Source organism: Tribolium castaneum, chromosome 3 (genome assembly GCF_031307605.1).
Source record: "Tribolium castaneum strain GA2 chromosome 3, icTriCast1.1, whole genome shotgun sequence".
In the NCBI taxonomy this organism is placed as follows: domain Eukaryota; kingdom Metazoa; phylum Arthropoda; class Insecta; order Coleoptera; family Tenebrionidae; genus Tribolium; species Tribolium castaneum.
Genome location: NC_087396.1, coordinates 24341778 through 24354481, shown reverse-complemented (window position 1 = coordinate 24354481; position 12704 = coordinate 24341778). Strand labels below are relative to the sequence as shown.

At 30.7% G+C, this 12704-nt stretch overlaps 1 protein-coding gene and 1 long non-coding RNA gene across 2 annotated transcripts in view; one reads left to right on the top strand and one right to left on the bottom strand.

Annotated features, from left to right (window-relative positions):
• Positions 1-10466, top strand: part of ssp3 (short spindle 3) — a 45438-nt gene extending 34972 nt beyond the window's left edge. Inside the window, exon 10 of the mRNA XM_064355694.1 lies at positions 10245-10466. Coding sequence (XP_064211764.1) covers positions 10245-10343 — 99 coding nt within the window. The 3' untranslated portion in view covers positions 10344-10466. The remainder of the gene's footprint in view (positions 1-10244) is intronic.
• Positions 7106-12014, bottom strand: LOC135265705 (uncharacterized). Its single transcript, XR_010333502.1, has 4 exons — positions 11749-12014; positions 10816-11695; positions 10473-10763; positions 7106-10418 (listed from the first exon to the last, which is right to left on the bottom strand). It is a non-coding gene; the product is annotated as an uncharacterized LOC135265705 (long non-coding RNA).
• Between the last annotated feature and the right edge of the window lie 690 nt (positions 12015-12704).

Genomic DNA, 12704 nt, shown 5'->3' with positions numbered 1-12704 from the left:
AAAAAAGTTTTGCTGTGTTTAAGTGCTCAGAAAAGACGAAGTAATTTTATTTTTTACCCAATTTAATGATTTCTTGGTCAATTTTAACTAGCATAGTACTGTAAGGTACTAAAATCGTGTGAAACTAGCCCAATTACTAAATGTGAAAAACCGAGTGTAGAAATTGGTCAGAGTTGTAAATGGAGGACATTACAGCCGAAATAACACGAAGTTTTGTGAACTTGGAGTAACTCCCATCAACAATTTTCTAATTTATTGATAATGTTCACCAAATTTGGCTCGATGGCGTATAATCAAAACTGACCACCGGAAATGTACTAAAAGGCATCGGCGGTCACGTGAACGGGCGTCACGACGACCACACGCCACATATCACTTAACCGGTGATGGCCGTGGTGACTTCCGGTGTTTTTCAAATTAGTAGATATATAAAAATTGAGGCTTGGTTTAATTTGTCCCGTAAGTGGGAGACGCGCGTGCATGGGGTGATGAGGGTTCAGTGCTAGTCGCAAATATTAATTCCCGAGTAGTCCACCAGGATTCTGTGAAGCGTAATCCCCATCCAGCGACCGACTCTAGCAAGCATCAGATTCCCGTCTATGAATTGGCAGTCACGCAACCACACAGCCGAGAATAAAGCAAACGCATCCGATAATAAATCATGAGAAAGCGCACCAAAGCACAATGGATGGAGTAGTTCTTGCATGGTCTGTCCAAACATCGAGCCGATCACACATGAAATTGCTGCCGACATTCATGAATATACAGATGTAATTTCCTAAGTGGCAGCAATGTTGATGCGACAATCTGTGGTGCAACTTGCACTACCATCATATGGAATAATAATGCTGTTTGCACAACCGTTGTAATCATCCGAACGGTGTTGATTTAACGGGGATACTATGAAATATTAACTGCCATGTCAGGACAACGTCAACGCAAATATTTGGTTAAGAGGATTCGCCGCTGCTTGACGCCTAAATTCTACGCACATTTTTCATTGAGGAAGCCAAACACCTGAAATATTAGCTCGAGCGAAAGTGTTATTTCTTAGATTGTTAAAAAGTGTTCTGAAAGCACTAAACATCGTTTTCTCCTTTCATTTTTCATAGTTCCATTGCTAGAAATCTAAGGGCCGGTTTATAGAAAACTCTGTTAAAATTTAATTCGTTGCATAACAATGCCAGTGGACCAACCAAATTGCCTTAATTTGCTCACGTGATCAGTTAATTGCTGGTCCTAAAACACATACTTATTTCAAGTTTCTGTAGAATAACTAAAAGGTCTAGCTATTATGGTAAGAAAATGTAAACTTTTTTTTGGGAAATTACTTTATACACAGGGTGTCCATTTTTTAAGCTCCACCATGGGGATCCAAGTTTTATTAAAAGAGATTATTTGTTTTTAATTATTGAAAAAAAACGGAAATTTGTAATTTTTGTTTTTAAGCGAAAACCAAAAGAACAAGTTAAGTTAAGTTGGACATTACTTAGGCACTTTTTTATAAAGAATTTAAATCTGCCATCGTATTTTCCAAGGCGTTCTTGATGTTAACTTTGGTTAGCTACGTAAGAACAGTTTTTTTTACTTTACGACAGTGAAAATGCCAGCTTTGGCAATTGCAAGCATTTGCAGTTCTGTCTAAAAATTATTTATCCACAAGTTTTTATAAATTGTGGATTAAAGGGCTTTTACGCTGCAATTAACACAATGTCATCAAATAAAATTTCAAATATATTCAGTTTATTAACACGAACAAGATGGAAGTTTATGGCTATTTAGAATACTGTGCTGAATTAAATTAAATGTCATGTGATGCATTCACGCAACGCAAGAATGTGCAAAATATGCAAATGCGTATTTTATCTAATACGACATTAAAATTAAACACCATGTAGGGATTTCTAGCCAACTCCTATTTAAAATCGCAAAATCTGGTGGCTTATGTTATGAGATAGCTCTAGAGTTCCAATTTTATTATAAAAAAAGAATTGCTTTAGTCTTATCAAACCGTTGAATGTTTTTTTTAGTGTTTACTCTCCTTATTATTTTTTCAGATAAGTTTCCTGAATACACTTTCTGTATCTTGTACCTTCTCACGTCGGTTGTATTTTCGTTTATTGCAAATATTTACCGTGAATAAATAACCAAATTTAAAGCAGTATTTTTGGCCAATAGTTGCAGTTTCGTAGAAATCACTCTTATCTCCGAATTTCAAGTTATATTGCACTCGAAAAATTATGATTTATTGTAGCATTCAGTGGCTTGTAGATTACTTCCAGCCCACAAACTCAGACATGTAATAAGCTTAGGCTTTTGTCTCTGTATCAGCCGATCGAATCCGAAATAAAAGCGCCACAGAAGTGAATCAGTTGCCGCCTAAAACCCACTTTTGAGCCAATGTAGCGTTAAATCTCTCCATGTAAAGGTGCTGTTTGCATAAAGTAACGCAAAACGCAACGGCTACCGGGCAGAATAGATAACTTCACGCCTGCTGGAGCCTTTGTGACCCGGGATTAACGACTGAATAAGAGCACACTAGCTGGGATTTACCTAATACCATAATGACAGGATACTGATCGTCCATAAAATAATTTGGGTGACAACGGGACAGCTACTTGGAAAAAGAGAGCGCAATTCTTGCCCAATCAATTTTTTTCATTTGCATGGAATTTATCAGACAGAGAGGCTTCAGGTGTGTCTGTCGGCAATTGGTGAAATGGAACAAGGCTATTGTATGAATTTAAAAGCTCTTAGTGTGATCTGACCATGTCCTGAAAACACTTATTATGTTATTTGGGCGGAATCAGAGTGCTTCTTCTCCACGTTACACCTCTGAAGCTTTTAACGTCATCCACTTAGACCGCAGTGTGCTTTAGCACAAATTCAATATTGTTTATAATTATAGCAATCAACAACAATTACAGCCGGAGTGAGTGTAATTACGGCCATCACAATCAGATAGAGTGTGTGAGAGTTCTTCTGGTTTTATTTTATCTGGGATAAGCTGACAGTTGAGACAAAAGAAATTTGCATCAGATGCTTGTCGTTCCGAGATTGAATCGGAATGGGATAATTGCATGTGTTCCGATAAACGGGGGACCTAATGGCGCAACGGCCAATAAATAAATAACACGAAAAAGCATTCGATGTCTAATCGTGTAGAAGGTATTAATTGGCTTGTTTATCTGCGAGGACTCGTGATGCGGACACATCTGGCGTCATGAATAATACAACCGGGAAACTTGCAACAACTACGCGCGAAAACTGGCAAAGAAAAACGAAAACTCAACCTTCAAATCACTAAAAAACAGGGCCGCTGAAAACTAATGCATAAATTTTCCAAAATAATAAAATGTACACAATCGCCTAATTTTTAGGTTTTTTGACAGAAAACTTTCAAAAAATAATGGCGTTTTCGGACCAGTTTTGTGATATTTTAAAAAAATATAAATAATTTCAAAAAAATCATGTAATTTCAATAATTCACATGATTCCCACTTAATTTTCGTAATTATACAAGACGATTCAAAAAATTCCAATGGCTTTAAGACAATTTGGAGATGGTTAATCTCCAATAATTGCAAAAATATTTTTTTAGTAATTCTAAGAAGAATTCCTGTACCTAATTTAATTTAGAAATAGTTCTACTTTTAGTAGGTAGGTACAGGTATGATTCTAAAACACAGGATATTCAAATGTTTTGTGCAAAAAATCCGTCAGAAAATGTCACGAGCTACAAAATTACGTTTGTTATAATCTATTATTTTTATTTATTAAAATTATTCTTATTTGTTATTTTTTAACATCGTTTTTGTTAAAATAATATCTTAACTCCAAGTACCTACATATAGGTAGAAGTATAAACTTTTGAGTTTGAGTTTATATTCTCACCTGAGGATGACCACTTTGTGGTTGAAACGCGTTGTGTTTAAAATAAAGGTTTGGTGTGTCGGGTTTTGAAACTTTGTTTTATTTATTTTCCACGCCAAAAAAATCCAACAAGAAGTTTTAGATATTTAAAAAAACTGGTTTTTTTCATTTTCTCGATAATTCAGAAGTAAACACTAATTTTTGTGATCTCAGTTCAGTGGTTTTCAAAATTTGGAAGTGTAAGTTCAACGATTTTTTGGAAAAACTATTCATTTTCGAATTTTACTTGATCGATTCGTTTTGCTGTTCTCTACCTACCTTTAGATTTTTGCTAAACCATTTCCTAACACGCTGTATAGGTACTTTCAAAGTTATTAGGTACTGTCAAAAAATAGACACTTTCTTTAATTTGCAAGAAATGAAAGTTTAATTATTATAGCAAATAATTTTTGAGTCCAAACTTGGATTTGGATTATACTCTCATTTTGATTAAACATTCCGCCCAACTTTCCCAAAGTGCAAAACAGTTTATTACATGAAATTTATAAAATTTTTGCTTCTGCAGAGTGTAACAAAAAATCAGTATTATCTTTGCGTAGAAATTCGCCAACGTCAAAATATTGAAGCGTGGTCCCTTAGCGGTTGAAAAATGGGAAATGGTGCATTATCGCGTCACCATCTTGTCCGTAAATCCGACAAGACAAAGGCCGAATCTTGAATAAATTATCTTCGATTCAAGCAAGTCATTGCGCCTTTTAAGGATCGAACCGCCCCCTGCATTTGTGCATCATCCTTGATTAAGACCGCTAATGCATGGTTTGCATCCAGTCATCTTGCGGTTCGTCCTTTAGTACCTACCATGTCCACACCAATCCTGATAGTGATCTAACCAATGATGATGACTCTTTTAACGTTACGAGATTATCGTCATTTCATACAAAGGACTTGGCCGTTCTACCGGCCCGCGCACTTATCAAGATCAAAGAAATGTCGGTGATGAGACAGTAGCGCCGATAATAGTACATTTCATGCGAGTCTATTAAGATCTCTAATTCCACTTGTCATGCTAACTTTGCGCCCGCTGATGGCAAAGGAGATTTCTCCAAAGAACAAAAGCGACGTAAAAAGATTTCCAATGCATCGGATTAATTAACTCAATTCTGCGTTTTGATACAGGGTGACTATGTTAAAAGTACATCTCAAAAATAAGATGTAGCTATACATACCTACAAAACTCAACTTTTGCAACTATGTAGATAACGTACATTTTTGTATGCATTCAGAAAAAAAAAATTATAAGATATACCTTCAACAGACTAACCCTGTAGTACGCCAAAGATTAAATTGTGAGTATGTACTTAAAGGAGAGGTTACTGACATTTAATTAATGTAAGTACATAATTATCGATAGTTTCACAGAAATGTGATATTAAATCAGTCGGCTTGTTTTAGATTTTTTGATTTGAGTGTCTAGCTCCCGATTAGATAAGACAAGAAGATGTTCGGCTTTCTTCAAGGCACATGTGCGCCACATTTTCGAGTATTGTCTCTCTCTATTGAGTGTTTTATTTTTGTCCATATTTGAACTGGTCAATCGAATATTACTAATAAAGTTAGATGCGTTGGTCCGATAAAAAAATGTAATTATACGACGAGTAATCAACGGAATTAACTGTATTTTCCCGCCCCACTTCATTTCAATTAATTATACGTATGTCTTGTTCCATGTAAAAGTTCGTTTGTGTGGACTTTTTCTCCCATTATTATGTGGGGTGTTCGATATTTCCACGTGTTGTTTTCATTGATTCGACTTTATATCGGAGAATACATATTTGCTTAGGGTAAATATGGACAGGTATTGTAAAAATGCATTGTTTATCTTTTATATCGCGACTTCGGCAAATATCTACAAAATATACGGCGAAAGAGATAAATGTCCAAATTTTTCAATTTATCACTGAATAATAATCGAATGAAAATAAAATGCCAAGACTTTAAACCTTGGTTCAATTCTTCATTTAATTTTTGAATAAAAATCGTAATGTGCGTATAGTCATTAAGGTACATCTACAAGAGTGAATAATTATTTAGCTTTCAATGAAATTGCGTTATTAGCTAAAACGTTACGCTCCGTTTCTTCGAGGAAGTTTAAATTTTATACTTCGGTATAACAATAATTAACATGTGGAAAAGACAGAACCATCGACGATGAAAAAAAAAATTCTACGAATAGTTGTTAACTATTTTTTTAATTAGAAAAATTTTACATAATGTAACTTTTATTTAATAACTACACAAATAAAAACCTGGCCTTGACACTGAAAATTCTAGATAAATAAACGATAATGATAATAAATCACAGTTTACTTTTACAGGTTTTTTTTATAAATTGAGCAACTTTATCTTAAATGTCTGAAAATATTTGCACATATATCAAATCCTAAAATCGGCAGTTTTTACATCCGCCAGGAAAACGTTCGATTTAACAAAATTTGTTCTTCAATAACTTGTTCTTTTAATAACAGTAACTTATATGTTATTACACAAAAAATTAAAAAATTCTTATAACAGTAGGATATAAGCGCCGATGTCGTCACAAATTCGGTTTAAATTCTCACGTTAGATGGCGCCACGGTACGGTCTGCAAGCTTTTCGCTAGATGGCGCTGCCGTCAGTCAGCGCCGCCGCCGCCTTCAATCAAAGATGGCGCTGCTGGCCTCCATTTTAATTATTTTTTTTTTATTTTTTAAACTTCCCGCCAATATCAGATGATGATGATGATGATGATGATGATGATGATGATGGCCGACCGACGCAACACACCACACACCCCCGCGCGTTTGCGAATTTTGGGGTTGTGAAATTTTTGGTTTTTGGGGTTGTGAAATTTTGAATATATGATTTTTGAAATGTGCAATTTTGAATACATGAAGTATACAAAACATGCTGTATTGAGTTAAGCAATTTTAAATGGATTATTAGGAGAACAGAAAAAATCGCTCTAGTGTTTATCTAACTACCTCCTACTACGCTAAATTGTATTAATGGGAGAACAGGAATAAGGAGTAATTTTTTTCTGAAAAAAAAAAATTCTAGTATATGTAGTTTTTTATTTATTTATTTTTTTGTCAAAGCGAAACTTGAGAGGGGTGATCTCCGCTCTGCTTTGCTTGGACGCTAATGTTTATCTAAGTAAATACGTATTAGGTTCGATAAAAAATAAAACAGGAAATAGAACAAACAAATATTTTATTAATATTTGGAAAAAATATTTAAAAAAAGTATTAAATTTTACAAAAACTTAGAAGGGGTTAAGGAATTGAATAATGCCCCCAAGCGTGAGTACTAATTAGATCATCTAAAATATATCTCTTATTATCTAATGCATTTAATCCTAACTTATTAATATTTACAGAAAATAGTTCATGATTAATTGATCTTATAGTATTAAAATTAACATAACCTACTGTATTATTAAATAAACATTCATATATATCGTTAAATTCTATTTTTCTAGTATTAGTAATCCTATAACTATCATTATCAACATTATCTACAAAATCTATAATGACTGCACTTTTTTTAATTCCCTTTATTTTAGGCTCTTTTACTTCTCCATTCACTTTATAATCATAAACTTTTGGTCTTAGAGTAATAAACTCTGTAAGAATTTTACCATTCAATTCATCTTTCATTAATCCTGGAATTTTTTTATTTACAAGAGGAATATTCCAAATATTATTTACATCATAATCACTAGTATCAAATTTTGAATTTGCAAAATCTCGTATTAGATCATAAAGCGAATAATTTTCTTTTTTACATGTCATTTTATAAATAAAACTATCAGTATCCATATATAATAATTTTGATTGAAAATAATTTTTTATTTGCTTATTAATAAAATCGTAATGAAAATCGTACATAATAATTTTTGATAATTCTAAAACCGTAAATCCTACGTAGATTGGCCTTTTCATTTTGATTTCGGTTTTATTTAATTCGATGCTAACTAAATTCTTATTTAGTATTTTAACGTTTTTAAATTCTGGTTTTAGAATGTATTTTCTGGCTTGTTTCCAATTTTTTACTAATACAATTTTACGTTTTTTCCGGTCTGATTCTAATGTTTTTCCAAAGATAGAATTTATTAAAAGTTTAAAAAATCCTTTCTCGAATTCATTTTTAGCTTCCATACGCAATTTTGTATTAAATTCAATATAAGGTTTTAACCATGCGTCTTGGTCAAATGTTAAAACTCGATGAATTTTTTTAATTTGTAAACCATATTTTATACACTGTAACAAATTTTTATAATGTATAACGTAATTTTGTTTATCATATAACGTACACATTAACTTTGAATTTCGTGGTTCAGGACAAAAAGGAAAATCATCATGTTCATCGTGTATACTTTTATCATAATATAAGTCAACTTCTAAAATAAACCCTTTGTTATCATTAGTATTTAATTTTTGAGGCTCAGCGAAAATTTCATTAATTTCATTTGTTGATAACCAATGAAAATTTCCAATAGGTAACTTTTGACTTAAAGCCCAGCCATATAAATTGTTAGCATCGATATAAAAAAGATAATCTATAGGTTTTGTAGGATCATATGTTTTTGAATAATGTGTATTATTACATTCAGCATATCTATGTACCGCTTGAGTAATTCCTCCGCGTATTGATTTTTCGATGAACAAAAACATTTCACTATCGGTAAACAATTCAAGTTTAACTTTTGTGATTTTTAAAGCAGCTGCCCATGAAAGGCCTGGACTAGTATAGAAGGATGCAGCATCAAGTTGGTAATATTTCATTGTTAAGTCGCGAAAATTTTCGAAAACATCAGCTAATTGAATTACATCACATTTTAAATATAAATCGGAGTATTCTCCTAAAGTTTTAATTCCAAATTTTTCCCAAACATTCTGTGCATGAAAATAATCTTTATCTGAAATATGTTTATTTATCATTCGATTAAAAAATTGTGGTTTTGTTGGTAATTGGGTATCTTCGAAGACAGATAAGGAAGTGATATAATCATACGGAAATACTCCTTTTTTTAATAATAATTGAAAAACATTATCTGTAACATTGGGGAAAAAAGCTTTCATAAGAGAAAACTGATTTGGCTTTAAAAAAGATACAAGTTTATCTAATGATGTAGGTAGAAAGCGAAAAGAATCTAAAAACGTAATTTTCATGTTACAATGTATTCCTGAAAATGAAATATAATTTTCATGATTCAATGGTATTATTTCAGTATTTGAAAAATTATTAATAAATTCTGTAATAAAAAGGTGAGCGTCATATCCAGACAAATTATGTAAAAAAACTGGCAACTTATTTGAAATTTGAATTTGTAAATTACAATTATTGCATATTGTAGAAATAAATTCACCAGTTAAATGGTTATGATGTATAACTTTTTTATTATTATCTGTAAAATTGTAACCACATAAATTACAATTATTAGTTGTTTCATGTAACTCTTTTTCTAATTCTGATAGAGGTTTATTTAGTATTTTCTTTTGTTTTAACAATATTTTATTTACAAATTTGCAAATTTCTTTTAATTCTGAAATAAACCACTCTTGAGGCTTTTCTCCTCTATAAGTCTTAAAACTATCTAATTTACTATCAAAAGAACATTTAATAAAATATGCTATACTATATGCAACATGTTTTTGATATGGATTCGTAAAAGAATTTTTTGTATTGGGGTAACAAGTATCTAATGGAACTGTTAAACATTCAAAGTCTGCATATATAACAAATGGTAAACGTAGCAATGACTTAAACTGTGAAAAATGTAAAAGACTTTCTGGAGAATTCGGTTCAGGTAAGCTTGTTTTAACTGCAGGAAATGTTGAACAATCCCGTTTATGTCTATCAATTTTATCTTTTGATTTCGAAGGAATATGTTGTAAACAACGATCACAAAAAAATATTTGATGCTCATTTTTACTTATGCTGCTTCCACATGCTTTTGCAAGATTAGTAATTAAGCAATAATGACCATTAGTGTTAATATTATTTTTAGTTAAATATAATAAATTTATATGTTTTTCTTTTACATTTTTTGTATGATAAATAGGACCATCAATTTGTCGGGTTTTTTCGTTGAATTTAAATACATTAATAGAAATAGTAGGATTCTGTTTTTCAAATTTGGAAATATCTTTTATTTTAACAGGCATTTCAATATTTTTTAAGTTTAAAATTTCATGAACATTACTAGGATAAGATTCAACTCTCTCATATTTAGAGTGATTAACAGGAAAAAGTGCAGCCAAGATAGAATAAACAAAACAATAATTATCATTATTAAAAATATTAATAAAACAAGAACCTTTTCGTTTCAGCTCAATAGGAAGAGGAATGTATGTTCCCCCAGAGTCACTAGAATGGGAGGTGGTATCTTCTTCTTCTTCTTCATTTTGCGATATATTAAATATCGATAATTTGTTTATGGAAATCATCAAATTTTCAATACTTTCTAATGCTTCACCAGACTTATTTTCAGTGAAATCATCCATCTGTAAATTTCATAAAAATTAACAAAAAAATAAATGTTATTACTTATATTTTACCTGATTTAATATAGCATCAAATAAATTTTCTAAAATTGAAGGTATTTCTTCAGAGTGAAAGACTGATTGATTCTGGGTGTTAAAACTTCGAAAGGCATGTTCTTTAGTTACTTTTAATTGATAAATACAATTTAATATAATGTTAATTTTAAAAGCTCCTAATTTTCGTAAAATTTTTTCAAATTTGATAATTAGAATTTCCTTGCAATGTTCAAAAAAATATTTCGGTTCTATGTAATAATTATTGCTGATTAAATAAGTTCGTAGCCGATTATTAAAAGCTGATGAAATCTAAAAATATAAATTAATTAAATTAATTTCTTAATTTAAAAAAAATACTTACTTTAACAAAGGAAATTTTCTGACGTATATCTTGTTGTAAACCTTTTCCATATTTTGTTGAAGAGGATATTTTTTCTTGAAAGTGCGTGAATAAAGTTTTTACTCTTGAAATGTAGTATTCATATTTTTTTTTCTCTCCTAAACTTGTTGCTTGTTGTTGATTATTTTCTAAAATTTTTTCCTTGTTTCTAATAAAATTTTTAAAGGTTTTATAATCATAATCGGAAATAGCGTTTTGTAAAAAAATTTTATATTTTTTTGGACATCGTAGAATTTCAATAAATTTCTCTAAATTTATAGTTGATAATGCGAAAGTCGACGTCAAAGAAGAGGAAGCTGATGTTGATGTTGATGGTGATGGAGGTGGTGGTGATGATGATGATGATGATAATGTTGTTAACGGAGTAGCAGACATAATTATGTGATCTTTTTAAACTCGACAATATTAGCCCAGTTCACCTGTCCCGTATTTTTTTTTCCTAAGTAAATTATTACGGAACCTTTTCCACTTAACAGATATTTTATGGCTCTGTTATTTAAAATTGATACAATTCTTTGAGGAATAAAGAAGTTACCCTCATCAATTTCGCATATAACGCCCCATCCTGTTTTTGTTTTCAATCTTATGAGATTTCTTATTTTATATTCTTTCTTCTGAATTAGAGAATCAATTTTAATAAGTGGAGGCAATTCACATGCACCTCGTTGATTTAATTGTAATAAAATTTCATCTGGACCAACTTCATTGTTTTCACTGCCTGAAGGATTGTTTTCACTGCCTGAAGGGTCTTCAAGATTTGTTGAAGCTGAGGGTTCATCAACAATTAGAGGTTCTGGGTCATAATTATTTATATAATAATTTGGAAGATTATTTTCCATTTCTATTATAAAAAATAAATTTAAGTAAATAATAAAATTTCAAAAACTCACTTACTTATTTCTTTTGTGAAGAAGAATTTAAAAAAATGGTATCACTCACTTGTTTACCGAATAACTCGTGGAAGCCAACTGAATCAAATGATAACATCCACTTCTTAAATATCTTTTCTTAATAAGAAGACAAGTCTGAACACGTTAATAAACATATCTTATCGTAATAAAACAAGTTAGAACAAGGTAAACCTACGTAATTCCATTTGTGGTTAACCACAAAATCTTATCTTATCTTATCTAAGAACATCCTGTTTTTATGGTAAACAACAAATTCATAACTTATCTTAATAAGACAAGTTAGAACGAGTTAGAACAAGTTAATATACAAGTAATAATAATAATAATAATAATAATAATAATAATAATAATAATAATAATAATAATAATAATAATAAACGAAAAAACTAATTACTTCCACTTTTTTTCATAAAATCATATTATATCTAAGAATTTCCTGTTTTTGTTTTTGTTTGTGTTTGTTTGTTTTCAAGTTAGGAAGAAGATTAAACCACATTTTGATTATTGATATCATATCGTATCTAATCATGTATATTTGAAGGAAAAAAATAAAATTTTGTTTGTTATTTTGCATCACGACCACAGAAATTCTTGTTTTTCTTTGATAAATGTGTTATAGAGGGGATTCATTCCTATATATATGCGATCCACTTTAAACAGTGATTAGTTTTACATGTTGAATATTCCATCATCACAATGAATTTGATATTCATGGGCAACAATGATCTTTCTGTCGGTAAGTTAAAATGTTTGATTATTTTATTACATACAATTAATTATATATATATTTTTTTAATTTTCAGATGAAACACTCATCATAAAAAACATAATTGAAGATGTAGTTATACCATTAGATCTACAACATCATTTATCATTTGCCTTCATCAATGTAGGAGATCCGCCACTAGACGATCAAGAACACTATATAAAAATAGTACA